We start from the raw sequence: 26,820 nt of genomic DNA, 5'->3' as shown, positions 1-26,820 counted from the left end.
TCACGACACAGAGCATTCAGCCAGCCGTGCGATGCATTTCTATTCACAGCAGGAAGGCGGGTTTAAAGCAAGAGGCAATAAAAAAGGTGACAGTTCCCTCAAAATGGGTAACAACCTGCTGCTCCCAGATGTTACAGACAACAGGAAATTGCAGAAGAACAGGCCATGTTGGCAGGATGTGGAATGGGAAGATATTGGATGGATATCCCACCCTATACTCTGAATTTCAGAGTCTCAGGGCGGCTTACAATCTCCTATATCTTCTCCCCCCACAACAGACACCTTGTGAGATGGGTGGGGCTGAGAGAGCTCTCCCAGAAGCTGCCTTTTCAAGGACAACGCTGCCAGAGCTATGGTTGACCCAAGAAGGCCATTCCAGCAGCTGCAAGTGGAGGAGTGGGGAATAAAACCTGGTTCTCCCAGATAAGAGTCCGTGCCCTTCACCACTCCACCAAACTGGCTCTACACAAAACTTGCAAGATGGCCCAGGATTAGGGCCAGACTAGCTGTGATGTGTCCTTGTGTCCACCCATGGGATGGCAGAAAGAAGACTGCAGATTTATACCCTGCCCTTCTCTCTGAATCAGAGACGCAGAGCGGCTTACAATATCCTATATCTTCTTCCCGCACAACAGACACCCTATGAGGTGGGTGGGGCTGAGAGGGCTCTCCCAGCAGCTGCCTTTTCAAGGACAACCTCTGCCAGAGCTATGGCTGACCCAAGGCCATTCCAGCAGGTGTAAGGGGAGCAGTGGGGAATGAAACCCAGTTCTCCCAGATAAGAGTCCATGCACTTAACCACTACACCAAACTGGCTCTCTGTACTGCCATAAAGAACCAGGCATGCTGAAGATACTAGAAGAAGACTGCAGATTTATACCCTGCTCTTCTCTCTTGAATCAGAGACTCAGAGCGGCTTACAATCTCCTATATCTTCTCCCCCCACAAGAGACACCCTGTGAGGTGGGTGGGGCTGAGAGAGCTCTTACAGCAACTGCCCTTTCAAGAACAACTCTGCCAGAGCTATAGCTGACCCAAGGCCAATCCAGCAGCTGCAGGTGGAGGAGTGGGGAATCAAACCTGGTTCTCCCAGATAAGAGTCCACACACTTCACCACTCTACCAAACTGGTTCCACAGATAGCACAGGCCATTCTCCTCAACTCCTGGAAGTGAAGCTGGGTCCGTATTTGGATGGCTGACCTCCAAGACAGACCACCCCTGCTTCATCGCTTGGCCTTGAAAACCCTGCAGAGTTGACTGTGACTGGGCAGCCCTTTCCACGGAGACACCCCAGGCCGTATTGGCTCCTGTTGTATTTATATTCATCTATTGCATGAAATTTCTAGGCCTCCCTTCTCTGCAAGCAGGACACAGGAAGGCTTACAACAGGAGATAGACCATAAATTAACATTTAAAATCCAGCCATTAATAAAACATCAGCAATAGTTGAAGACCTTCCAGGATAGCATGTGAGTGAGGAATCCCAGCTCCCTGTTAGGACTTGGGAGGCACATCATCTTGAACTTAACGAATTCTAATTCGTTCTCAATGAATTCATGAGTAATGCCAGTGGCCCAGACAGCTTGAAAGGGGATTAGACAGATTCATGGAGGATGGTTCTTGCTGTGATTACTAGCCATGGTGACTCAAGGTAACCTCCAGCTTCAGGGGCAGCGAAGCTGTGAATTCCAGTTCCAGAAGGCGACATCAGAGAAAGGTCTCTTCTGCTCTATGCCGTGTTGCTGGTCCTCCAGAGGACTGGTTTATGCCTGAGACGGGATGCTGAATTAGATGGGTCACTGGTCTGATCCAGAAGGAATATCCTTACCTTTTTTAGGTTCTTAATTCTAATCCAGCAATTTTGCACTGAAGTCTCCCTTTGAAGTTCTTTTTGTCTGAGAATTCCTGCTCTCCACAGGGAATATGAATGCCAGCTCCTACGCAAAAGAACAAATGTACACACATCTGACATTAAGACTGCACTATTCAGAAGCCAAGGGGTGACCATTTTGTCCTTCCAATACATTCTGTTGCTGAGCCCATTTGTTAGGGCAGGGGTGGCCAATGGTAGCTCTCCAGATGTTTTTTCCCATCAGCCCCAGCCAGCATGGCCAATGGCTGGGGCTGATGGGAGTCGTAGGTAAAAAACATCTGGAGAGCTACCGTTGGCCACCCCTGTATTAAGGGATTTAGGAGGGCAAGGACCTTTCCAGGGCCACACGTCACCACCCTGTTTAATAGGGCAGGGTGCAGAAACTGGCAGTGACCCTATATTTTCACAGAGAGAGAGTCAACTGTTCCCAAATTAAAATCATGTATTGACAATTCAAACCATGACACAAACCCTTACATTAATTCAAAATACTTGCTTTGAACAATGTAGCATTTAGCTAGACTTGCAAGGCCTTATAGGATGCTAGACCATAGGACAAAACTAATTCAAAAACGGCTGGGGCGGGGGGGAAGAAAACAAGACCCAGGCTCACTTCCCTTCAAAAGGAAAATCCAATGGGAAATTGCAGAATTAGAATTCATTAACAAGACTGTTTACACACTCATGGTGTCATAGCAAAGACATGAGATCCCATACTCATTACAGGTGCTGAAGTCTTGCACAATTCACCCTTTGTTCATTTGTAACTTCCTATTATACCTGATTAGTTTTGCGCCATCCTGCACTACATTTTATGGTAATCTTTCTTTGCCTGCCTGGGAGTGGTGCTCCTCCACGCTGAGCAGATCTGGTGTTAAGCCAACAAACTCTTTCTGTAACATGCCCCCCTTCCACACATTCATGCATACATGTTTCTGTTTAATATGCATGCACATTTAATATGATGTGATTATTAAAACATTGACCTCATAGATGTGGCATTCAGGCATCAGAGGAACTGAGCTATGAGTCACGAAAGTTCAGGCTGGAATAAATGTTGTTTGTTCTTAAGGTGCCCTGGACTCCTGCTTAGTTTCACAGAAAATACAGCAATTCAACAGGCTGAACGGGGTCCAGATCATGTGATGTGATGGTATCGCTTTACTCTGCTCTGGTAAGACCTCACCTGGAGTCTTGTGTTCAGTTTTGGGCACCACATTTTAGGAAGGATATAGACAAGCTGGAACGGGTCCAGAGGAGAGCGACGAAGATGGTGAGGGGTCTGGAGACCAAATCCTATGAGGAAAGGTTGAAGGAGCTGGGCATGTTTAGCCTGGAGAGGAGGCGGCTGAGAGGTGATAGGATCACCATCTTCAGGTCCTTGAAGGGCTGTCATCTAGAGGATGAACATAAACATATGAACATATGAAGCTGCCTTATACTGAATCAGACCCTCGGTCCATCAAAGTCAGTATTGTCTCCTCAGACCGGCAGCGGCTCTCCAGGGTCTCAAGCTGAGGTTTTTCACACCTATTTGCCTGGACCCTTTTTTGGAGATGGAAGGGATTGAACCTGGGACCTTCTGCTTCCCAAGCAGATGCTCTACCACTGAGCCACTGTCCCTCCCCAAGGATGGTGTGGAATTGTTTTCTGTGGCCCCGGAAGGAAGGACCAGAACCAATGGGTTGAAATTAAATAAAAAGGTTTCCAGTTCAACATTAGGAAGAACTTCCTGACTGTTAGAGCGGTTCCTCAGTGGAACAGGCTTCCTCCTCGGGAGGTGGTGGGCTCTCCTTCCTTGAAGGTTTTTAAACAGAGGCTGGATGGCCATCTGACAGCAATGAAGATCCTGTGAATTTAGGGGGAGGTGTTTGTGAGTTTCCTGCATTGTGCAGGGGGTTGGACTAGATGACCCTAGAGGTCCCTTCCAACTCTTCTATTAATCTAACAGGCTTCCTCAGGAGGTGGTGGGCTCTCCTTCCTTGGAGGTTTTTAAACAGAGGCTAGATGGCCATCTGAAAGCAATGAAGTTCCTGTGAATTTAGGGGGAGGTGTTTGTGAGTCTCCTGCGTTGTGCAGGGGGTTGGACTAGATGACCCTGGAGGTCCCTTCCAATTCTATGATTCTAGGTTAAGAACATAAGAACATAAGAGAAGCCATCTTAGAGAAGCCATGTTAGGTTAATCTGGATAGTTGGTAAAAATGAAGGGTCCAACATGGTAATCCCTGGGAAGACCGTCTTTGAGGTCATTTTCCAAGAAGGGCCATATCCTTTTTCACTGTATGATCTACTAAGACCCCTAGATCCTTTTCACACATTCTACTGCTAAGACAAGTATTGCATAGTGGGTTCTATGCATTGATGAGGCAAAGTGTGAGTGAGAACAACCTCTTTATTAAGTACAGCATAGTAAGTAAGTGGCTGCAGGAACAAGACTGAGTTTGGCCAATGGGGCCAAACTTATTTACATCTCTGAGTTCCCGTGCAAGCACGTTATTGGGTCATTAGAACTGGTGGGGGCTTGTGATTGCTCCAGAGTGGCAGAGATTTGGATCCAGCTGTCCATTGTTCCCAAGTCCCCAAGCTCAGTCTGGTTGGCTGCGATGAGCCTGGCAGGAACTCCCAAGTCTTTGCTTGAGTTCATGTATATAACAAGTTTCCATCATCCTATAACCAGGCATTGCATTTCCCCTACCTAAATGCAGAACTTTACATTTATCTGGGAGAACTGGGTTTGATTCCCCACTCCTCCACTTGCACCTGCTAGCATGGCCTTGGGTCAGCCATAGCTCTCTTATCTGGGAGAACCAGGTTGGATTCCCCACTCCTCCACTTGCACCTGCTGGAATGGCCTTGGGTCAGCCAGAGCTCTCTTATCTGGGAGAACCAGGTTTGATTCCCCACTCCTCCACTTGCACCTGCTAGCATGGCCTTGGGTCAGCCATAGCTCTGGCAGAGGTTGTCCTTGAAAGGGCAGCTGCTGTGAGAGCCGTCTCAGCCCCACCCACCTCACAGGGTGTTTGTTGTGGGGGAGGAAGGTAAAGGAGATTGTGAGCCGCTCTGAGACTCTTCGGAGTGGAGGGCGGGATATAAATCCAATCTCTTCATCTACCTCACAGGGTGTCTGTTGTGGAGGAGGAAGGGAAAGGAGATTGTGAGCCGCTCTGAGACTCTGCGGAGTGGAGGGCGGGATAGAAATCCAATATCTTCATCTACCTCGCAGGGTGTCTGTTGTGGGGGAGGAAGGTAAAGGAGATTGTGAGACGCTCTGAGACTCTTCGGAGTGGAGGGCGGGATATAAATCCAATATTATCTTCTTCGTCTTCTTCTTTACCTCCACTGAGATTCGTTTTGTTTTGTTTTAGCCCAGTTTTCCAGCCAGTCAAGATCATCCGGTATCCTGACTCTAATCTGGTGTCTTTTGCTCTCTAGGACAGGGGTGTCAAACCCATTTGTTACGAGGGTCAAATCTGACATAAATGAGACCTTGTCGGGCTGGGCCAGGTTTGCACCTATTTAAGATTAGGTAGCAGAGTTGCAAACTTTATAAAGGACACAAACACAATTAAATATTTTTTTAAAAAATCTTAAAACATGCTTAAAACATTAGCACCCGTTGGTCTTACAGGTGTTTTATTTGTATTTTTCTCATGGGATCCAGGGAACTGGACAAAGGAAGCTCTGGCTCTTTCCTTCCTTCCCCAGGGGACCAGGAGGGGGAGGAGCCTCAGCCAACAGAAGGAAGAGAGGCTTGGCTTGGTAGCTCTGCTGTGCAATTGAGAGGGGCTGGCAAAGCAAGCTATTCCTCCCCCCCCTTCTTCAACAAGGGAGGAGCCTCAGCCAATGGAGAAAACAGAGGTTTTGCTCTGTAGCTCCTGTGCAATTGAGCAAGCCTTGCAAAGCAAGCTGTGATGTGGAAGGAAGCAAGAGGTGGGGAGAAGGAAGCAGATGACAGCTAGTTGCTCAGGGGCCTGATAGGAGCCCCCCAGGGGCTTGATTCGGCCCCCAGGCTGCATGTTTGACACCCCTGCTCTAGGGTGCTCTGGTTCCTCTTTGCTTGCAGTGCGGACGAGGGAGGGTGGGGGCTGAGAGATGAGGCTGGGATTGGGGGTGGGCGGCTAGCTCACCGCCCCTTTGAGCTCTTGAGCATATTGTCCCTGCCCCTCCCTCCCGCAGGCCCCCATGGAGAGAGAGGAAAGGCACGTCTGCTAAAGGGACCTGGGAAGAAGGAGACCCTCCTAGTAGGGTTAGCAGCCTCCAGGTGGGCCTGGAATTATCCTGGGATTCCATCTGATCTCCAGCCTACAGAAACCAGTTCGCCTCCCCCTGGAAGGGACGGCAGCTTTGGAGGGTGGTGGATTCTGTGGCCTAACATACAGTCTAGAACAAGAGTGGCCAAACTGGGGCTGGGGAGCCGCATGTGGCTCTCTCACACATCTTGTGTGGCTCTCAAAGGCCCCACTGCCCCATCAGACGGCTTGCAGAAGGCCTTTCTCTCTTTCAATCACTCCTCCAAGCCAGCTGGCAGCTTGGAGAATGCATTGAAAGTTAAAGTTGCTCTTTGGTGTAGTGGTGAAGTGTGCGGACTCTTATCTGGGAGAACCGGGTTTGATTCCCCACTCCTGCACTTGCAGCTGGAGGGGTACTTTGGGGAGAGGCACTAGATACTATAAACGGACTGCATACCTTTTAAAATGTTTTCCTTCCATAGGAAATAATGAAGGGTAGGGACATCTTCTTTTGGGGCTCTTAGAGTTGGGCCCCCTGCTCCAAACATTTTGAAACTTGGAGATGCTATACTGCAAATTTGGTGCCTCTACCCGAAAAAACAGCACCTCCCCCCCCCCCCAGAGCCGCAGGTACCCGCGGATCAATTCTCCACGATTTTCTATGGGAATAACTCTCCTTATGGAATAATAGAGTTCCCAGCAGACATTTCCTCCCCTCCCCCCGCTTTCTGACGACCCTGAAGCGGGGGGAGGGCCTCCAAACCGGGGGATCCCCTGCCCCCACCTGGGGATTGGCAACCCTACTTTTGACTGACGTGGAGCACGGCTGCCTGCCAGAGCAGGAAATTCCTCAGCAGCAAGAACAGAAGGTGCTTCTTTGCACCAGGAAGACAGCACCAGGTCCTGTGTTTTTAATTTTACTCTAGTGAACCACATAATAAATATTTCGTTTGTGATCATTTTAGCTCCTGTGGCTGGACCCTCCTAGCCTTCCCCATATATTTCTGGCTGGGTTTGTTCGCTCCCCCGCCCCTGGTTGGATCGGTCCTGATTGCCCCACTTCCCTGGTCTCCATAAACATGGGGAGGAGGCGGGCAGGCGACACAGCCAGGCCAGGTCAGAGTCGGCCCCGCCCAGGAAGCAGCAATTTAAAGATTGGCATGGCTCCCTCCTGGCCATTGCAGCCTGGATCCCAAAGAGCACCATGAAGCCAGAGGCTCTCTGCTGGCTCATGGGCCTTCTGGTGCTGGCGGAAGGAGAGGCCTCAGACTACGGGGAGGAGGAGAGGATAGGTGAGTTGTTCTTGGCTGGCTGACCGGGCAGGGCATGCCAGGAAACACCTTGTGCTTGGAAGCCTTGGGAAGCTCAGAGGTGGCACTCTTGAGCCTGTGGGGCTTCTCAGACGCCAGAGCAGCAGCCTGCATCACACGGGGGTGTAGGGGTGGGGAACAGTGGCTCTTCTTTGCCAGAAGAAGAAGAAGAAGAAGAAGAAGAAGAAGAAGAAGAAGAAGAAGAAGAAGAAGAAGAAGAAGAAGAAGAAGAAGAAGAAGAAGAAGAAGAAGAAGAAGAAGAAGAAGAAGAAGAGAAGAAGAAGAAGAAGAAGAAGAAGAAGAAGAAGAAGAAGAAGAAGAAGAGGAGGAGGAGGAGGAGGAGGAGGAGAAGCATAGCCAACTTCAAGAGGGGATTGGATAAAAATATGGAGCAGAGGTCCATCAGCGGCTATTAGCCACAGCATATTGTTGAAACTGTCTGGGGCAGTGATGCTCTGTATTCTTTGTGCTTGGAGGGGGGGCAAAGTGGAAGGGCTTCTAGCCCCACTTGTGACCCTCCTGATGGCACTTGGCTTTTATTTTTGGCCACATGGCTTCTCTTATGTTCTTATGTGACAGAGTGTTGGACTGGATGGGCCATTGGCCTGATCCAACATGGCTTCTCATGTTCTTATGTGACACAGAGAGTGTTGGACTGGATGGGCCATTGGCCTGATCCAACAGGGCTTCTCTTATGTTCTTATGTGACACAGAGAGTGTTGACTGGATGGGCCATTGGCCTGATCCAACATGGCTTCTCATGTTCTTATGTGACACAGAGAGTGTTGGACTGGATGGGCCATTGGCCTGATCCAACATGGCTTCTCATGTTCTTATGTGACACAGAGAGTGTTGGACTGGATGGGCCACTGGCCTGATCCAACGGGGCTTCTCTTATGTTCTTATGTGACACAGAGTGTTGGACTGGAGGGGCCACTGGCCTGATCCAACAGGGCTTCTCTTATGTTCTTATGTGACACAGAGTTTTGGACTGGAGGGGCCACTGGCCTGATCCAACAGGGCTTCTCTTATGTTCTTATGTGACACAGAGTGTTGGACTGAGGGGCCACTGGCCTGATCCAACAGGGCTTCTCTTATGTTCTTATGTGACACAGAGTGTTGGACTGGAGGGGCCACTGGCCTGATCCAACAGGGCTTCTCTTATGTTCTTATGTGACACAGAGTGTTGGACTGGATGGGCAACTGGCCTGATACAACAGGGCTTCTCTTATGTTCTTAAGAAGAAGTAGACTGCAGATTTATACCCCGCCCTTCTCTCCGAATCGGAGACTCAGAGCGGCTTACAATCTCCTGTACAGGGCCGGATCTAGGGTGGGGCAGAGGGGGTTGTTTGCCCCGGGCGCTGATGGAGGGGGGGCGCCAAATTGGTTATGGAGTCCATTGTATTATATGGGACCATAAGATAGAATGGCCCAAAAGGGGGCACCATTTTTTAATTCCCCCCCTCAAAAAAAATGTAGATCCAGTCCTGCTCCTGTATCTTCTCCCCGCACAACAGACACCCTGTGAGGTGGGTGGGGCTGAGAGAGCTCTCCCAGGAACTGCCCTTTCAAGGACTGAGTCTCAGAGCAGCCTACAATCTCCTTTCCCTTCCTCCCTCACAACAGACACCCTGTGAGGTGGGTGGGGCTGGAGAGGGCTCTCCCAGCTGCTGCCCTTTCAAGAACAACCTCTGAGAGATCTCTGGCTGACCCAAGGCCATTCCAGCAGCTGCAAGTGGAGGAGCGGGGCATTAAACCCGGTTCTCTCAGATAAGAGTCTGCACTCTTCACTGCACCAAACTGGCTGTCAGCTGCGTGAGCAACAGAAGGACAGCTGCATGAGTCCTTGGCGTCCAGATGTGTGGGCAGGGCATTTCTTGGCTGTTGTTGCTCTGGGGCTGGTGATGCTTGCCAGGTGTGTTACCTGCTCCAGGTTGCCATCGGGGTGGCTGAGCCAGAAAGACCTGACCAGGCTGTTGAAGCTTCAAGAAGAAGAGGATTGTGTGTGTTTGTGTCTATGGGGTGAATTTTGCGAGGGGAAATATACTCCCAGAGGTGAAAGGGAACCAGATCCTGGGGTCAGGGCAAAATGGAACCAGATCCCGGTCACAAGACTTCAGCAGTTCTGGGCTTCTCCTGCCCACTCACTGGTTATGGTGTTCCCCGGGCACTTCGCCCGTCTGACCTCACCCTACCCCCTTCACCCTGAGGATACAGGGCTACCGCAATTCTAACATTACTTTGGAACTCTACTCTGCAGGTAGATTAATGTGCTAACACCAGAGACTAGGGACAGCAAGTTCGCTGATCTGGTTAAACCTCAGGCAGGTCTTTGTAACCTTTGGAACTAACCAACTACCAGATGAGGTGAGGGCCCTGCGGAGTCTTGCTCAATTCCGTAGGGCCTGCAAGACATAAGAACATAAGAACATAAGAGAAGCCATGTTGGATCAGGCCAACAGCCCATCCAGTCCAACACTCTGTGTCACACAGTGGCAAAAAAAAAAATTTATATATACACATACACTGTGGCTAATAGCCACTGATGGACCTCTGCTCCATATTTACCCTCTTGAAGGTGGCTATACTTGTAGCCGCCACCACCTCCTGTGGCAGTGAATTCCACATGTTAATCGCCCTTTGGGTGAAGAAGTACTTCCTTTTATCCGTTTTAACCTGTCTCCTCAGCAATTTCATCGAATGCCCACGAGTTCTTGTATTGTGAGAAAGTGAGAAAAATACTTCTTTCTCTACTTTCTCCATCCCATGCATTATCTTGTAAACCTCTATCATGTCACCCCGCAGTCGACGTTTCTCCAAGCTAAAGAGCCCCAAGCGTTTCAACCTTTCTTCATAGGGAAAGTGCTCCAGCCCTTTCATCATTCTAGTTGCCCTTCTCTGGACTTTCTCCAATGCTAGAATATCCTTTTTGAGGTGCGGCGACCAGAACTGCCCACAGACTACCCTCTTTCAGCTGGCTTTCTCTTCATGTGGATTCTAGCCTATTATATACAGCCATCATAAATTACAAGAGGAGAACATCTAGAATACGGCACCTGAAAATGTTAGACTTTTAACTAATTGATTGTTTTAATTATGTTTTAATGTAATAGCAAATATTATGAATTATATATTGTATTGATATAATGTTTTATTATTGTAACTTGATATTTATGTTATATGTTGTGAGCCGCCCTGAGCCTACTGTGGTGGGGAAGGCGGGATATAAATAAAATATTATTATTGTTATTGTTGTTGTAACACAAGAAGCCAGGCTTTTTTTGAGCAGGAACGCAGTTCCAGCTGACTTGGCATCAGGGGGTGTGGCCTAATATGCAAATGAGGCCCTGCTGGGCTTTTCCTACAAAAACCCCTGTGTGAAACAATGGTGATGTCAGGGGGTGTGGCCTAATAGGCAAATGAGTCCCTGCTGGGCTTTTTCTACCAAAAAAAGCCCTGTGTGAAACAGTGGTGATATGCGAGAGGGGGAGGGATTTGTGAGTTTCCTGCATTGTGCAGGGGGTTGGACTAGATGACCCTGGAGGGCCCTTCCAACTCTAGGATTCTGTGTGTCCTAATATGCAAATAAGTTCCTGATGGTCTTTTTCTACCAAAAAAAGCCCTGACAGGAAAGAAAGCAAATGACAAAGCAGGCTGCAGAGAGGGTTTCATAGCAGCTAGGGCTTAAAAACAAAACAGGGGGTCCCATGTTAAATATCTACCTTTGTGAACTGCTGAGGCTATTCAGTGAGTGTCCCCTGGAACCCAAGCCTAGTAGGGCTCCATTAACACTGGAAATTAAATGAGCATTGAAGTCAAAGGCAGACAGAGGAGAGGAAGTCTGAGCAACTCCCTTTCACCAGGACCCATAAGTAATCTGTCAGGGGCTGCCTTCCTCATCTATCCTCCTTCATAGCTTAATTTAGTTTAGTTTAATCACAGAATCATAGAGTTGAAAGGGACACCTAGTCCAACCCCCTGCACAATGCAGGAAATGCACAAATACCTCCCCCTAAATTCACAGGATCCTCATTGCTGTCTGATGGCCATCTAGCCCCTGTTGAAAAACCTCCAAGGAAGGAGAGCCCAGCCCCTCCCAAGAAGGAAGCCTGTTCCACTGAGGAATCGCTCTAACGGTCAGGAAGTTCTTCCTAATGTTGAGCCGGAAGCAATTTTGATTTAATTTCAAACCATTGGTTCTGGTCCTGCCTTCTGGGGCCACAGAAAACATTTCACACCATCCTCTGGATGATAGCCCTTCAAGTCCTTGAGGATGGTGATCGTATCACCTCTCAGCCGCCTTCTCTCCAGGCTCAACATGCCCAGCTCCTTCAGCCTTTCCTCATAGGACTTGGTCTCCAGACCCCTCACCATCTTCGTCGCCCTCCTCTGGACCCCATCCAGCTTGTCTATATCCTTCTTCAAATGTGGTGCCCAAAACTGAACACAAGACTCCAGATGAGGTATTTAGTTTAGTTTAGTTTAGTTTGGTTATATCCCCCCCTCCCTGCCAAAGCTGCGTGGTTCAGAAACTCAATAGAATAACAATAAAAAACAGTTAAATTAAAGATTAAAATGAACAATTTAAAACAGTTTTAACAATTTGGTGCTAATTCCTTATGATTTAGGATGGCATTCAGTGTTCTTAGGCATCCAAATCCAATGGGATCTTATATCGTGGTGGTGGCCGTCAGTCAGTTAAAAGCTAACTGGGATAATATTGTGGAACTGGGCAAGGTCCCGCAAGGCTCCGACCTCTTCCTTTATTGATAAGCTCCCAGTCAGTGTGGCTCCAATGGGGAGGGGGGGTGGAGTTTTGGGCCCAAGCTGTTTCCTGAGGGTTCCCTCCAGCAGGCCCAGTTCTGTTAGGTACCCAGGCCTTGCTCCAGTGACAAAAGTGTCTGAAATGAGGGAATAAACAGGTCAGTTTAGCAGAGGTGCAAGTTAGGGTTGCCAATCCCCAGGTGGAGGCAGGGGATCCCCCGGTTTGGAGGCCCTCCCCCCGCTTCAGGGTTGTCAGAAAGCGGGGGGAGGGGAGGGAAATGTCTGCTGGGGAACTCTATTATTCCCTATGGGAGATTTATTCCCATAGAAAATAATAGAGAATTGATCCACGGGTATCTGGGGCTCTGGGGGGGGGCTGTTTTTTGGGGTAGAGACACCAAATTTTCAGTATAGCATCTAGTGCCTCTCCCCAAAATACCCCCCAAGTTTCAGAAAGATTGGACCAGGGGGTCCAATTCTATAAGCCCCAAAAGAAGGTGTCCCTATCCTTCATTGTTTCCTATGGAAGGAAGGAATTGAAAAGGTGTGCTGTCCCTTTAAATGTGATGGCCAGAACTCCTTGGAGTTCATTTATGCTTGTCACACCCTTGCTCCTGGCTCCCCCAAAGTCTCCTGGCTCCACCCCCAAAGTCTCCTGGCTCCACCCCCAAAGTCCCCAGATATTTCTTGAATCAGACTTGCAACCCTAGTGCAAGTTGAGCAAAGAACCTTTTCAAGGACTAGAAAAGAGCCAGAATCCAGGAGCACCTTAAAGACTAACAAAATGTGTGTCAGCCTATGAGCATTTGTGAGTCACTCATCATTTCTTCAGAAGCAGCTAGAATGTGAGTTCATCTGTCCTGTGTCTTGGAAAGTGGAGCGATTTCAGATGCCATATGGCATTAGCAGGCAAATGCTGACAGCAGGTGTGATTAGATTAAATGTGGCATGTAGAGGAATAGTAGGTGTGGGGAATCAGCTTTGGTAATGAGACAGGAAACCGCCGTCTCAATTCAGTCCATGTGGATGCCTAGTCTTGAGCTTCATTATCAGTTGCAATTCAGCACTCGTGTCTGGCAGTTTCAAGGACTGTTTGGTCAAAGTCTTCCCCTGTTGCACCCCCAGGGCTCTGCTTCACAGAAACCAAGGCTTGGGAGGCTTTTATTGTAGTTGCCAGGCAACCTCCAAAACTGAAACCGCGAGAGTTAAGAAGAAGAATTGCAGATTTATACCCCGCCCTTCTCTCTGAACCAGCGACTCAGAGCGGCTTACAATCTCCTATATCCTCTCCCCCCACAATAGACACCCTGTGAGATGGGTGGGGCTGAGAGGGCTCTCACAGCAGCTGTCCTTTCAAGGACAACTCCTGCCAGAGTTGTGGCTGACCCAAGGCCATTCCAGCAGGTGCAAGTGGAGGAGTGGGAACCACCAAACTGGCTCTTCTAAGTGGGCATTCTTTTCTTAAAGCTACAGATGTTTTATGTAGGAAGCCAGTTTGGTGTAGTGGTTAAGTGTGCGGACTCTTATCTGGGAGAACCGGGTGTGATTCCCCACTCCTCCACTTGCACCTGCTGGAATGGCCTTGGGTCAGCCATAGCTCTGGCAGAGGTTGTCCTTGAAAGGGCAGCTGCTGTGAGAGTCTTCTCAGCCCCACCCACCTCACAGGGTGTGTGTTGGTGGGGGAAGAAGATAAAGGAGATTGTAAGCCGCTCTGAGACTCTGAGATTCATAGAAAAGGTTGGGGTATAAATCTGCAGTCTTATTACTAGAACTCGTGGGCATTCAATGAAATTGCTGATAAAAGGAAGTACTTCTTCACACAAAGGGTGATTAACATGTGGAATTCACTGCCACAGGAGGTGGTGGCGGCTACAAGCATAGCCAGCTTCAAGAGGGGTTTAGATAAAAATATAGAGCAGAGGTCCATCAGTGGCTATTAGCCACATTGTGTGTGTGTGTGTATGTATATATTGGCCTGATCCAACATGGCTTCTCTTATGTTCTTATGTTATTCTTCTTATTATTATTTTGAAGCATAATCCCCCAATTTTGATTTTGGATTTGGTTTACAGATTTTCTTTCTTTCTTTCTTTCTTTCTTTCTTTCTTTCTTTCTTTCTTTCTTTCTTTCTTTCTTTCTTTCTTTCTTTCTTTCTTTCTTTCTCTCTTTCTCTCTTTCTCTCTCTCTCTCTCTCTCTTCCTCTCTCTTTCTCTCTTTCTCTCTTTCTCTCTTCCTCTCTCTCTCTCTTCCTCTCTCTCTCTCTTTCTTTCTTTCTCTCTTCCTGTCTCTCTCTTGCAAATTTGGGACTTGCTGCAGGTTTTGTAGAGAAAGTTCAGAATGACATACATCACAATTATGTTGAACAAAGCAAGAGTCAAGTTTCACCTTTAAGACCAACCAGTTTTTATTTAGAACGTAAGATTCCGTGTGCTCTTAAGCACACTGTGCCGGATTCCTCGTCTGATGAAGCGTGCTTAAGAGCACACGAAAGCTTTCATTCTAAATAAAACTTTGTTGGTCTTAAAGGTGCCACTTGACTCCTGCTTTGTTTAACTGCTTCAGGCCAACGCGGCTGCTGCCCGCTTGGATCTATAACAATTATGCATCCCTCCCATGTACTAGTTCCCTGACCTGGGTGGTCCAGCATGCTTTGCTGTCTGTCATCTGATCTCAGAAGCTAAGCAAAGTAGGGCCTGGTTAGTCCTTGCATGGGAGACCACCAAGAAAGTCAGGGTTGCTGCGCAGAGGCAAGCAGTGGCAAACCACCTCTGTGCGTTTCTTGCCTTGAAAACCTTATGGGGTTGCTCTAAGTGGTGGCTGAGGCAGACCAAGTGCGGGGGAAGCTCTCGGGGACCATTCTGCACCTGCAGCAGCAGCAGGAGCTGGCCAAAGAGGTAGTCATTTCTTCATTTGCGGGGAGGCTGGTCTCTTCCCATTCTGCATATCCTTCCACCTGCGGCCCAGGGAGGAAGAACTCTTGCTCTCCCCACCAGGACTGAACACATTCTGTGGTTCTGCATAAACAAAGGAAGCCTGCCGAAATGAGTTTCCTCACCTTTGCAGCCCCCACCCACCCAAGAGCGCTGTTCTCATTTTACAGATGGAGATCAAAGTGTGAGGATTTAAACCGTGGGGGCGGGGAGGCTGAAGGCTCTGACTCCCCTCCTTCTGGACTGTGGACTGTCTGCTGTACTAGTTAAGTGTGTGGACTCTTGTCTGGAAGAACCGGGTTTAATTCCCCACTCCTCCACTTGCAGCTGCTGGAGCTGTCCTTGAAAGGGCAGCTTCTGGGAGAGGTCTCTCAGCCCCACCTACCTCACAGGGTGCCTGTTGTGGGGGAGGAAGCTATAGCAGATTTGTAAGCTGCTCTAAGACTCCTTCAGGTAGTGAAAGGTGGGGTATAAATCCAATCTTCTTCTTCCTCCTCCGTCTTCTCCATCTTCTTCTTTGCTGTGGTTGTTGTGAGCCAAATCCAGCCCCTGAATGTGTGGGAATGTTGGTTCCCTGATGTTGTGTGTGTCACATGAATCAACTTGTGCAATCCATACCATCTAGTTCAATCCCAAGCGTTGGCAGAGTAATTAGCACAGCAATGATGCACAACTTGATTAAAGAGTAGATAAAGGTTTGTTTAGGAATTAACATGCTTGCTGGAAAAAGGAAGAGACCGAAATAGGTCCCTAGCAGAGAGAGAGGGTAAGAATGACTGCGGCGCATCTGAGCAGAAGGGGGAAAGAGTTGCCCTAAGTGTAGCAATCTGGAGACAGACAAGGAACGACTTTTAAAGAGAGAGAGAAGGTGCTCATGTCACTATCCTAATTGTCTTCTTGCTACCCCCTGAAGGGTCTTCTTCTCTTCCTCTTTGTACCCTAGACATGGCCTTTCCCAACACCTAGGATGGCTCCAGGTAGAAACAGAGGGAAATTTGAAGCCGATTTCTCAAACCATTGATCAGTCTGGCTCTCAAGAGGTGTTCCCTCTAAGTGGAGTTAGCGTGAGCTAGCTCACAGATTTTCAGCCTCCAGCTCACCTGTTTTCGTCCTGAACATATGAAGTTGCCTTATACTGAATCAGACCCTCAGTCCATCAAAGTCAATCTTGTCTACTCAGACTGGCAGCGGCTCTCCAGGGTCTCAAGCAGAGGTTTTTCATGCCTATTTGCCTGGACCCTTTTTAATTGGAGATGCCGGGGATTGAACCAGGGACCTTCTGCTTACCAAGCAGATGCTCTACCACTGAGCCACCGTCCCTCTTAGCTCAAGAAGGATGGCTCCAGAGCACAATAATTGATGCAGAAGCTCACTGCTTTAATGCCTGTAGCTCACCAAGTAGAATTTTCGCTCACAAGACTCTGAAGCTTAGAGGGAACTTTGCTCACAAGGGTCTCCTTTGGCTGCCCGGTGGTCTCTGGGGTCTCAGGAGAGGACGATCCTGCTCTCCTTTTCCCAGCAGGCCTGAAGCCGCTCTTTGAGTATATGGGGGGAGGGACGTGGAAGAGAGCCAGAGGCACTCAGAAGGCGGCAGTGGGACCACCTTACCAGTCTGGGCTGCCTCAGACTGAGCCAAGGAAATCAAAAAGCATCTTCCCTGCCATCTGATCAAGATGACCTTGACAGGCTGGAAAACTGGGCTAAAGCCAATAAAATGAATCTGAAGAGGGATAAATGTAAAGTTCTGCATTTAGGTAGGAAAAATCCAATGCATGGTTATTGGATGGAGGAGACTTGTCTTAGCAGTAGTCTGTGCGAAAAGGATCTGGGGGTCTTAGTGGATCAGATGCTGAACATGAGTCAACAGTGTGATGCGGTGGCTAAAAAGGCAAATGCAGTTTTGGGCTGCATCAACAGAAGTATAGTGTCCAGATCACGTGATGTGATGGTATCGCTTTACTCTGCTCTGGTAAGACCTCACCTGGAGTATCGTGTTCAGTTTTGGGCACCACATTTTAGGAAGGATATAGACAAGCTGGAACGGGTCCAGAGGAGGGCGACAAAGATGGTGAGGGGTCTGGAGACCAAGTCCTATGAGGAAAGGTTGAAGGAGCTGGGGATGTTTAGCCTGGAGAGGCGGTGGCTGAGAGGTGATATGATCACCATATTCAAGTACTTGAAGGGCTGTCATTTAGAGGATGGCGTGGAATTGTTTTCTGTGGCCCCGGAAGGTAGGACCAGAACCAATGGGTTGAAATTAAATCAAAAGAGTTTCCAGCTCAACATTAGGAAGAACTTCCTAACCGTTAGAGCGATTCCTCAGTGGAACAGGCTTCCTCGGGAGGTGGTGGGCTCTCCTTCCTTGGAGGTTTTTAAACAGAGGCCGGATGGCCATCAGACAGCAATGAAGATCCTGTGAATTTAGGGGGAGGTGTTTGTGAGTTTCCTGCATTGTGCAGGGGGTTGGACTAGATGACCCTAGAAGTCTCTTCCAACTCTATGATTCTATGATCCTGGCTTGAGGGCAAGGGGCTGTCCTTTCAGAGCATCTTTAGAGGGACTCTCTTCCCCACTCCACTGTTCCTCAGGCTGACCTCTCTCTGGGCTATGGCTGCTGATTCCACCTGCTCTTCGGAGAAGAGTCGCCCTGGAGACAACAGCTGCTTTGGAGGGTGGATTCTGTGGCTTTACACTCTGCGTAAGCCCCCCACCCGCCATCTTCTCAAATCCCACTTTCCTGTGACTCCATCTCCAAAGCTCCAGGAATATTCCTAACTGGGGTTGGTAAACCTGCTCTGGACCCAGCTAGGGTGGCCAGTTCTGAGTTGGACAATTCCTGGAGATTACTATTAAAAGAGAGAAAGAAATCACCAGAGGGTGATGAACACATGGAATTCCCTGCCACAGAAGGTGGCGGCGGCTACAAGCATAGACAGCTTCAAGAGGGGGTTGGATCAACATCTGGAGCAGAGGTCCATCAGTGGCTATTAGCCACAGCTTATTGTTGGAACTCTCTGTCTGGGGAGTGATGCTCTGGATTCTTGTGCTTGGGAGGAGGGCACAGTGGAAGGGCTTCTAGTGTCCTGGCCTCACTGATGGACCTCCTGATGGCACCTGGGGGGGTTTTTTTGGCCACTGTGTGACACAAAGTGTTGGACTGGATGGGCCATTGGCCTGATCCAACAGGGCTTCTCTTATGTTTGGACTGGATGGGCCACTGGCCTGATCCAACAGGGCTTCTCTTATGTTCTTATGTGACACAGAGTGTTGGACTGGATGGGCCACTGGCCTGATCCAACATGGCTTCTCTTATGTTCTTATGTGACACGAAGTGTTGGACTGGATGGGCCACTGGCCTGATCCAACAGGGCTTCTCTTATGTTCTTATGTGACACAGAGTGTTGGACTGGATGGGCCACTGGCCTGATCCAACAGGGCTTCTCTTATGTTCTTATGACACAGAGTGTTGGACTGGAGGGGCCACTGGCCTGATCCAACAGGGCTTCTCTTCTGTTCTTATGTGACACAGAGTGTTGGACTGGAGGGGCCACTGGCCTGATCCAACAGGGCTTCTCTTATGTTCTTATGTGACACAGAATGTTGGACTGGAGGGGCCACTGGCCTGATCCAACAGGGCTTCTCTTATGTTCTTATGTGACACAGAGTGTTGGACTTGATGGGCCGTTGGCCTGATCCAACATGGCTTCTCTTATGTTCTTATGATACAGAGTGTTGGACTGGAGGGGCCACTGGCCTGATCCAACAGGGCTTCTCTTCTGTTCTTATGTGACACAGAGTGTTGGACTGGAGGGGCCATTTGCCTGATCCAACAGGGCTTCTCATACATTCTTATGATTCTTTTGACTGACTCTGGGCCCTGAAGCCAATCACAGTCCAACAGGTGATTTTACCTCTTTCCCTTGTTATGGAGGCACGTGGTGGTCTCACATTCCAGCAACCAAGGCTGTTTCTTCCGCTGTAAAGAAAGAATTTGCCAGTTAAGAAGCCCAGCTAAAGGATGGGACTGGCGTTGCCCAGGTGCAGGCAGTTTGCTTGAAGGCCAATCTGGAGCAGTTGTGGGGGAGGAAGGTAAAGGAGATTCTCACTATCTCTGTGAGAAAACTCGCTTCTTTGCAGCCAAGAGGCCTAGTCAGAAGGTTCCACGCAGGCAGGCAGCTCTAGACCAGAGGTTTGCAGAGGACCAAAGTTCTTCATCCAGGGCTGAATTAACAATTAGGCGAAGTAGGCACTGGCCTATGGGCCCCCACGCCTTTAGGGGCCACAGACTGCCTCCCCCCTTCACTGCTTGCAGCCCTCCCCGCCTGCGCACACAGCCAGCAACTGAGCCGCTCTTTGCCTGACTTGCCTGGTGCAGCTGCTGCTGGCGTCATTGCCAATTTTGCCTCTCTCTGCCTCTCCCCCGCAGCTTGGTCACAGGGGCTTTTGAGAAGGGGCCTGCAGGCTGCAGCGGGGGGACACGGGCGGGACTCCAACTCTGAGATAATTTGCAAGGGCTCCTCGAGACTTGGACTGCCTCGGGGCCGGCACTGTCTCTACCCCTCTACCCTGCTGTCTTCTCTTGTCTGCAGGGAAAGCCGGCTATTGCCCGTCATTCCCCGCTGGCCTGTTCCAGCCACCGTGCACTGTGGAGTGTGAAGCGGACAGCGAGTGCGTGGGGGCCTTGAAGTGCTGCGAATTTGCCTGCCAGTACAACTGCACACCGCCCAGCAGAGGTAGGAGAGAGGGGAGGGGGGCTTCTGGTGGCCAGGCTGGGCGGGGGCTGGACCCCACATCGCTTACCTTAGGGACCGTCTCTCCCCACATGTTCCCCAGAGAGTGCTGAGATCAGGTTCTCAGAATCTCCTTACAATCCCCGGGCCAAAGGAGGCCCGTCTGAAGTCAACTAGGGACAGGGCTTTTTCGATCCCAGCCCCTTGCTGGTGGAACCAACTGCCGGAGGAGATGAGGGCAGTTCCGCTGGGCCTGTAAGACAGTCCTCTTCCGGTTGGCATACAACTGACCGGCATCTGTACATCTGAATATCTGAACACCTGAATATCTGGATTTTAAGGAAGACTGTGTAGCATAGCACGCTGACAATTGTGTTTATTTTATTGTGTAAATTATTAATGTATTTTAATTTTTGCTTTTATTGTTAGAATATGGAGAGCCAGTTTGGTGTAGTGGTTAAGTGTGCGGACTCTTATCTGGGAGAACCGGGTTTGATTCCCCCCTCCTCCACTTGCACCTGCTGGAACGGCCTTGGGTCAGCCATAGCTCTGGCAGAGGTTGTCTTTGAAAGGGCAGCTGCTGTGAGAGCCCTCTCCAGTCCCACCCACCTCACAGGGTGTCTGTTGTGGGGGAGGAAGGTAAAGGAGATTGTGAGCTGCTCTGAGACTCTTTGGAGTGGAGGGCGGGATATAAATCCAATATCATCATCAAATATCATCATGAGCCGCCCTGAGCCTGCTTTGGTGGGATAGGGCGGGATATAAATTGAATGAAATAAAATAAATAAATAAATTCTGTGGGGAAGATCTCAGTCAGCCCTGTAAGAGGACAACGTAACAGTGAAGGCAGGAGTGTGACAGTGTGTGTGCAGAGTGCCCGTCCCCTCACCTGGAAGGAGTCATGGGATTAGGGCTGGAGATTTTAGTTTCCAGGCCGGTTTTGGCCTCAGTAAAAAGCCTGCTGTATCTCCCCCTCTCAGAACTCCAAGGCCTGGGAAGTAGCCTCAGCTGGTGAGGAGCTGCAGTGGGTCTCGCATTCGGATCCTGCCCTTCTTCCCAGATGCTCAGGGCAGTGGGTGTGAGTCTCCCCTCCCCCTCCTCTGTTGTCTCCTCCCAGGAATGTGAGCCTGGCTGGCCAGGAGATTCGTGGCAAAGCAGGATCAGTACCCAGAGCCCCCTGGTCTCCGTTCAGCATCCACATCACTCCCTTTCAGTAGATGGTCAGAGGTGGTGAGGCAGGGGGCAAGAGGGGCTCTGGGCAAACAACCCCGCAGTGTGCCCTCCTCTACCAAGTGGTGCCCCAATCAAGCTTCCGTTCCCCTGAGCTGCTGGATGTAGGGATGCCAGCCTCCAGGTGGGACCTGGGGATCCCTCGGAATGACAGCTCACCTCCAAACTGCAGAGAGATCTGTTCCCCCCTGGAGGAAATGGATGCTTTGGAGGGTGGACTTTGTGGGCTTTGCTCCAGCCTCCACCCCCAGCCTGGATCTGTCAACCCTCCCACCCCACCAGTAGCCAGGGGGGATGTGATCCCCTCCCGGTCCATCGCACAGGGCTGGGGGGGGGGGGAGCAGCAGATTCACTGTCCAGCCTGCTTCCCCTCCCTCCCCTGCAGAGAAGCCTGGGCTCTGCCCCTCCCCACTGATGAAGAAGCTGTATGTGCCTGATCCATGTGCGACCACCTGTGCGGCAGATGAGGATTGCGCGGGGGCCCAGAAGTGCTGCGAGACCTCCTGTGGACGCACCTGCAGGCTTCCCCTTCCAGGTGAGCGGCCCTGAATGAGAGAAGATCCGGCCTGTGGGGCTCAGGCTGGGGGCCTCACCCCACCACGAGGCCGGCTGATTTCTGCCTGACTGCTGAGTAGACTCATTGCCCCACCCCAAGGCAGGAGGGGAGGCACCCAGTCCCTCAAGATCCCAGCGGAAGCTGGGTTCAGGTAACCGGCTCAAGGTTGACTCAGCCTTCCATCCTTCCAGTTTGGTGTAGTGCGTTGACTCTTATCTGGGAGAACCGGGTTTGATTCCCCACTCCTCCACTTGCACCTGGTGGAATGGCCTTGGGTCAGCCATAGTTCTGGCCGAGGTTGTCCTTGAAAGGTAGCTTTTGGGAGAGCTCTCTCAGCCCCACTCACCTCACAGGGTGTCTGTTGTGGGGGGAGAAGATATGGGAGATTGTGAGCCACTCTGAGACTTTGATTCAGTGTGAACGGTGTGGTATAAATCCAATATCTTCTTCTTAGAGAGCCAGTTTGGTGTGGTGGTTAAGTGCGTGGACTCTTATCTGGGAGAACCGGGTTTGATTCCCCACTCCTCCACTTGCACCTGCTACCATGGCCTTGGGTCAGCCATAGCTCTGACAGAGGTTGTCCTTGAAAGGGCAGCTGCCGTGAGAGCCCTCTCAGCCTCACCCACCTCACAGGGTGTCTGTTGTGGGGGGAGAAGATATGGGAGATTGTAAGCCACTCTGAGTCTCTGATTCAGGGAGAAGGGGGGGGTATAAATCTGCAATTCTTCTTCTTCTTCCCCCCAGGTGGGTAGAATGAGTCCCCAGCTTGCTGGGGGGGGGGGGGAGTGTACAAGACTGGGGAAGGCAATGACAAACCACCCCATAAAAAAGTCTGCCGTGAAAACGTTGTGATGTGACGTCACCCCAGAGTCAGAAATGACTGGTGCTTGCACAGGGGACGACCTTGACCTTTAATGCAGGGGGGATGGGGGGCTCTGCCTCAAAGGGGGGGCTGCACCTGGACTCCCCCCACATGAGGGTTCCCAGTCTAGGGTTGCCAACTCTAGGTTGGGAAATTCCTGGAGGTTTTGGGGGTGGAGCCAGGGGGTGGCAGAGACACAATGCTGTAGAGATCAACTTCTGAAGCAAATATTTCTTCCATGGAAACTGGCCACTGTAGCCTAGAGATCAATTTTAATTCCAGGAGATCTCCAGGACCTGCCTGGAAGCTGGCAACCCTAACCCACTCACTTCCCCCGTTAGGATTTCCTTAGCAGAGTAAAGCAGATCAAACCACAAAACAGCCAGGCACACGCATTTAGCTTGAACAAAGGAATCTTTACTTATCTAGTGAGGACAGGGTAACTTGGGAGCCCTACGAAACAAGAAAAGAATTTAACACCCCGTGGCGCGGAGTGTTAAACCTGCAGTCCTGCAGTCCTAAGCTCTGCTCACGACCTGAGTTCGATACTGGTGGAAGCTGGTTTCAGGTAGCCGGCTCAGGTTGACTCAGCCTTCCATCCTTCTGAGGTCGGTCAAATGAGTCCCCAGCTTGCTGGGGGAAAAGTGTAGATGACTGGGGAAGACAATGGCAAACCACCCCGTAAAAAGTCTGCCGTGAAAAAGTTGCGAAAGCAACATCACCCCAGAGTCAGAAATGACTGGTGCTTGCACAGGGGACCTTTCTTTTCCTTCCTGTCTTCTCTAACTACATGTTGACTCCCTGAGATCTAAACAGCAACTGGCGAGGAAGACTAGAGACTTAAACAAAGGACCATAAACTGAAACCCAAGGCTTTCTCCCTAGTCCATCCCCAATGTATTGATTCCCCAATTAGAGATGAGCAACACAGGTTAAAATGCATATTGACAGCTAACCTCTAACAGGAAGTGCGTGCAGACTAGCTAATTGGCTCTACCACTGACTGGCATGCATAAGCAAAGAATTAATTACCTCATGACTCCAGGAAGCGAAGTTGCCAAAACTCAACCTCCACATACACCCAGCAATCCCGGTCGTTTCCCATGTGGAAGCTGGATTTCTAAGCAGGAGTCTACTGGGGTTCGATGACCCTGGTCTCAAGGGGGCCTGGAATTGAAACTCTGGAGCCCTCCCTCACACTGTGCCTCCACCCTGCAAAAACTCTCCTTCCCCCACTCACCCCCACTGAAGGCTGAGGGGCTGATCCAAACTGGTGGGGGGTGGGAACAGAGTGGCCAGGGAAACTGGGTGAGAAAAAGGTCTGTGGCCAATAGCAGGGTTGCTAAGTTCAATTTAAGAAATATCTCGGGACTTTGGGGGTGGAGCCAGGAGACATTAGGGGTGGAGCCAAGATCAAGGCTGTGACAAGCATCGTTGAACTCCAAAGGGAGTTCTGGCCATCACATTTAAAGGGACGGCACACCTTTTCAATGCCTTCCTTCCATGGAAAATAATGAAAAATAGGGGCACCTTCTTTTGAGGCTCATAGAATTGGAACCCCTGGTCCAATCGTTTTGAAACTTGGGAGGTATTTTGGGGAGAGGCACTAGATGCTATGCTGAAAATTTGGTGCCTCTACCTCAAAGAACAGCCCCCCCAGAGCCCCAGATACCCACCGATCAATTCTCCATTATTTTCTATGGGAATAAATCTCCATAGGGAATAATGGAGTTCCCAGCAGGCATTTCCCTCCCCTCCCCCTGCTTTCTGACAACCCTGGGGGGAGGGCCTCCAAACCGGGGGATCCCCTGCCCCCACCTGGGGATTGGCAACCCAAGTCTGTAGCGATGCCAACTCCAGGTTGGGAAGTTCCTGGAGGTTTGTGGGTGGAGCCTCAGAATGGAGAGGCTGAACCTCAGACAGGTTGCAGTGCCCTGAATCCCCCCCCCCTCGCCAAAGCAGCCTTCTTCTCCGAACCAACTGATCTCTGTCATCTGGAGGTCACTTGTCATCCTGGGAGATGCCCAGGCCCCAACTGGAGGATGGCAACCTGAGTGGCCAGTCTTTGTTTTGCCTGACGCAGCTCCGCAGAGCCGGATTAACAATTAGGCCAGGTAGGCACTGGTCTATGGGGCCCCACGCTTTTAGGGATCCCCGGGCCAGCTTCCCCCCCCCTTCCCCATTCCCCCCCTGCTTGCAGCCCCGCCCCCACCCTGCAGGCACAGCCAGCGACGGAGCCACTCTTTCCTCGACTTGCCTGGCATTGTTGCCAAATTTGCCTCTCTCTGCCTCTCTCCCGCAGCTTAGCCAAAGGGGCTTTTCAGAAGTGGCTGCACTGGGCAGGGGGAGGGGCGCACAGTCTCTGAGATAATTTGCATGGGAGGTGGGGGGGAGCAAGTTTTCGGCCTCCACAGAGTTTAATCCAGCACTGCAGCTCCAGTCGCCTCTTTGCTGCAGACTTTGGCATTTCTTCTCTGGGGCAATCCACTCCTTTTCCAGGGCAGGCCTGGGGGCGGGATGCAACATCTGCCCCAGAGAGGAGCTGCGTCCTGTGGGTCCCGCGTGCCAACTTTTCCTCCCTGCAGCCCCCCAAAAAGGGGCTTCTCATCATCCTCCCCGCACCTCCAGCCTTGGCAGCGTTCCCAGGACTGACCCCCTCTATCTATCTCCCCCCTCCTGTCTTGCAGAGAAGCCCGGGAAATGCCCCAAGAAGCGGCCGAGCACCACGCCCTCCTTTGCGCCCAGCTGCCTGCAGGACCAGGAGTGCCCAGGCACCCAGAAGTGCTGCTTCAGCGGCTCGGCCATGCATTGCCTTCAGGTGCGGCTGCCAAGGCCAGGAGGCCGGGGCTGGGCTTGGACGGGCCGAGGCGGGGCTCAGTAGGCCTGCAGAACTGGACCGGACCGGGGCAGCCCCGCCTCCCACCACCGCCTTGAGCCCTGGGAAGAAGGAGACGCTCTGCGACTGGCAGCCAGCCGAGCCTGCCTGCTTGGACTCAAAGGACGCAGGACTTCTCTCGGGCATGAGGTGGCTCCCGGCTGTCTCCTGGACAATGGGAGGTGGGGGGCTCTCCTTCCTTAAACAGAGGCTGGATGGCCATCTGACAGCAATGAGGATCCTGTGAATTGAGGGGGAGGGGTTTGTGAGTTTCCTGCCTTGTGCAGGGGGTTGGACTAGATGACCCTGGAGGTCCCTTCCACTCTAGGATTCCATTATTCTAAGTTTCCACAGGGTTCCTCCTTTGCAGGTGGTGGGCTCTCCTTCCTTGGAGGTTTTTAAACAGAGGCTAGATGGCCATCTGACAGCAATGAGGATCCCGTGAATTGAGGGGGAGGGGTTTGTGAGTTTCCTGCATTGTGCAGGGGGCAGGGCTGGATCTAGGGGAGGGGCAGAGGGGGTTATTTGGCCCCGGGCTAGATGACCATCTGATCCTGTGAATTTAAAGGGAGGTATTTGTGAGTTTTCTGCATTGGGCAGGGGGTTAGACTAGATGACCCTGGAGATCCCTTCCAACTCTAGGATTCTATGCTTTAACTGGGCTCTCCTTCCTGGGAGGTGTTTCAACAGAGGCTGCATGGCCCTCTGACAGCAGTGAAGGTCCTGTGGATTTAGGGTCAGGTGTTTGTGAGTTCCCTGCATTGGGCAGGGGGTTGGACTAGATGACCCTGGAGGTCCCTTCCAACTGTAGGATTCTGATTCTCTGGGAGCCATCCCTCTCCCCTGTTAGGATCCAGCTACCCCTTGAACCCAGAGCTGCTTAGACGAGTGCCCCTCGAAGGAGGTTTTCCCATGAGGGCGCCCTGCTCTGAAAGTTTGGGGGGTGGGGGAGATTATATGCCTCCCCTTCTTGACTGCATGGGACCCGCCAAGCATCTAAATCAGCAAGCGCTGTCCAGGGTCCTGAGCAGAAAGCCCACCAGCCCCCAAGAGATCTCTCTTTTGCAAATCTTATAGAAATGCAGCAAAGATCATAGAATCATCTTTTTCCCCCTTCTTAAAGGTAGGGACAACATTCGCCCGCCTCCAGTCTTCCGGCACCTCTCCTGTTCTCCAAGAATTTTCAAAGGACTGGGGGAGACTGTGGAGGGGGGAGGAGGGGGGTCACCAAAAAATAAAAAAGCCCTCTGTGACAGTCAACAGACCACCTTAGATCCAAGCGGCCAGCCGTGTTGGTCTGAAGCAATAGAACAAAGCAGTAGACAAGTCGTACCTTTAAGACCAACTAAGTTTTATTCAGAATGGGAGCTTTTGTATGCATACGAAAGCTTGCATTCTGAAGTCTACTGCTTTTATCAAAGATTTCAGGTTTTCACGGCTGGTAACATCATTAGGGTT

At 50.7% G+C, this 26,820-nt stretch overlaps 1 protein-coding gene across 1 annotated transcript; it reads left to right on the top strand.

Moving 5' to 3' along the window:
* The first annotated feature begins 7,308 nt into the window (after nucleotides 1-7,308).
* On the top strand, nucleotides 7,309-25,368 carry LOC132567826 (WAP four-disulfide core domain protein 2-like). The gene is made up of 4 exons (XM_060233508.1): nucleotides 7,309-7,396; nucleotides 19,700-19,843; nucleotides 21,456-21,605; nucleotides 25,175-25,368. The coding sequence occupies exons 1-4, from the start codon at nucleotides 7,309-7,311 to the stop codon at nucleotides 25,366-25,368; spliced, it is 576 nt and encodes a 191-aa protein (XP_060089491.1).
* The last annotated feature ends 1,452 nt before the right edge of the window (nucleotides 25,369-26,820 follow it).

Source organism: Heteronotia binoei, chromosome 2 (assembly GCF_032191835.1).
Source record: "Heteronotia binoei isolate CCM8104 ecotype False Entrance Well chromosome 2, APGP_CSIRO_Hbin_v1, whole genome shotgun sequence".
Taxonomy (NCBI): Eukaryota; Metazoa; Chordata; class Lepidosauria; order Squamata; family Gekkonidae; genus Heteronotia; species Heteronotia binoei.
This window is presented reverse-complemented; position numbering and strand designations above follow the sequence as displayed.

Coding starts and splice junctions, on each gene's coding strand:
- LOC132567826 (XM_060233508.1), top strand. CDS start 7,309: ATGAAGCCAGAGGCTCTCTGCTGGCTCATGGGCCTTCTGGTGCTGGCG. Junction 7,397..19,699: donor CGGGGAGGAGGAGAGGATAG/GTGAGTTGTTCT, acceptor TCTTGTCTGCAG/GGAAAGCCGGCTATTGCCCG. Junction 19,844..21,455: donor CTGCACACCGCCCAGCAGAG/GTAGGAGAGAGG, acceptor CCTCCCCTGCAG/AGAAGCCTGGGCTCTGCCCC.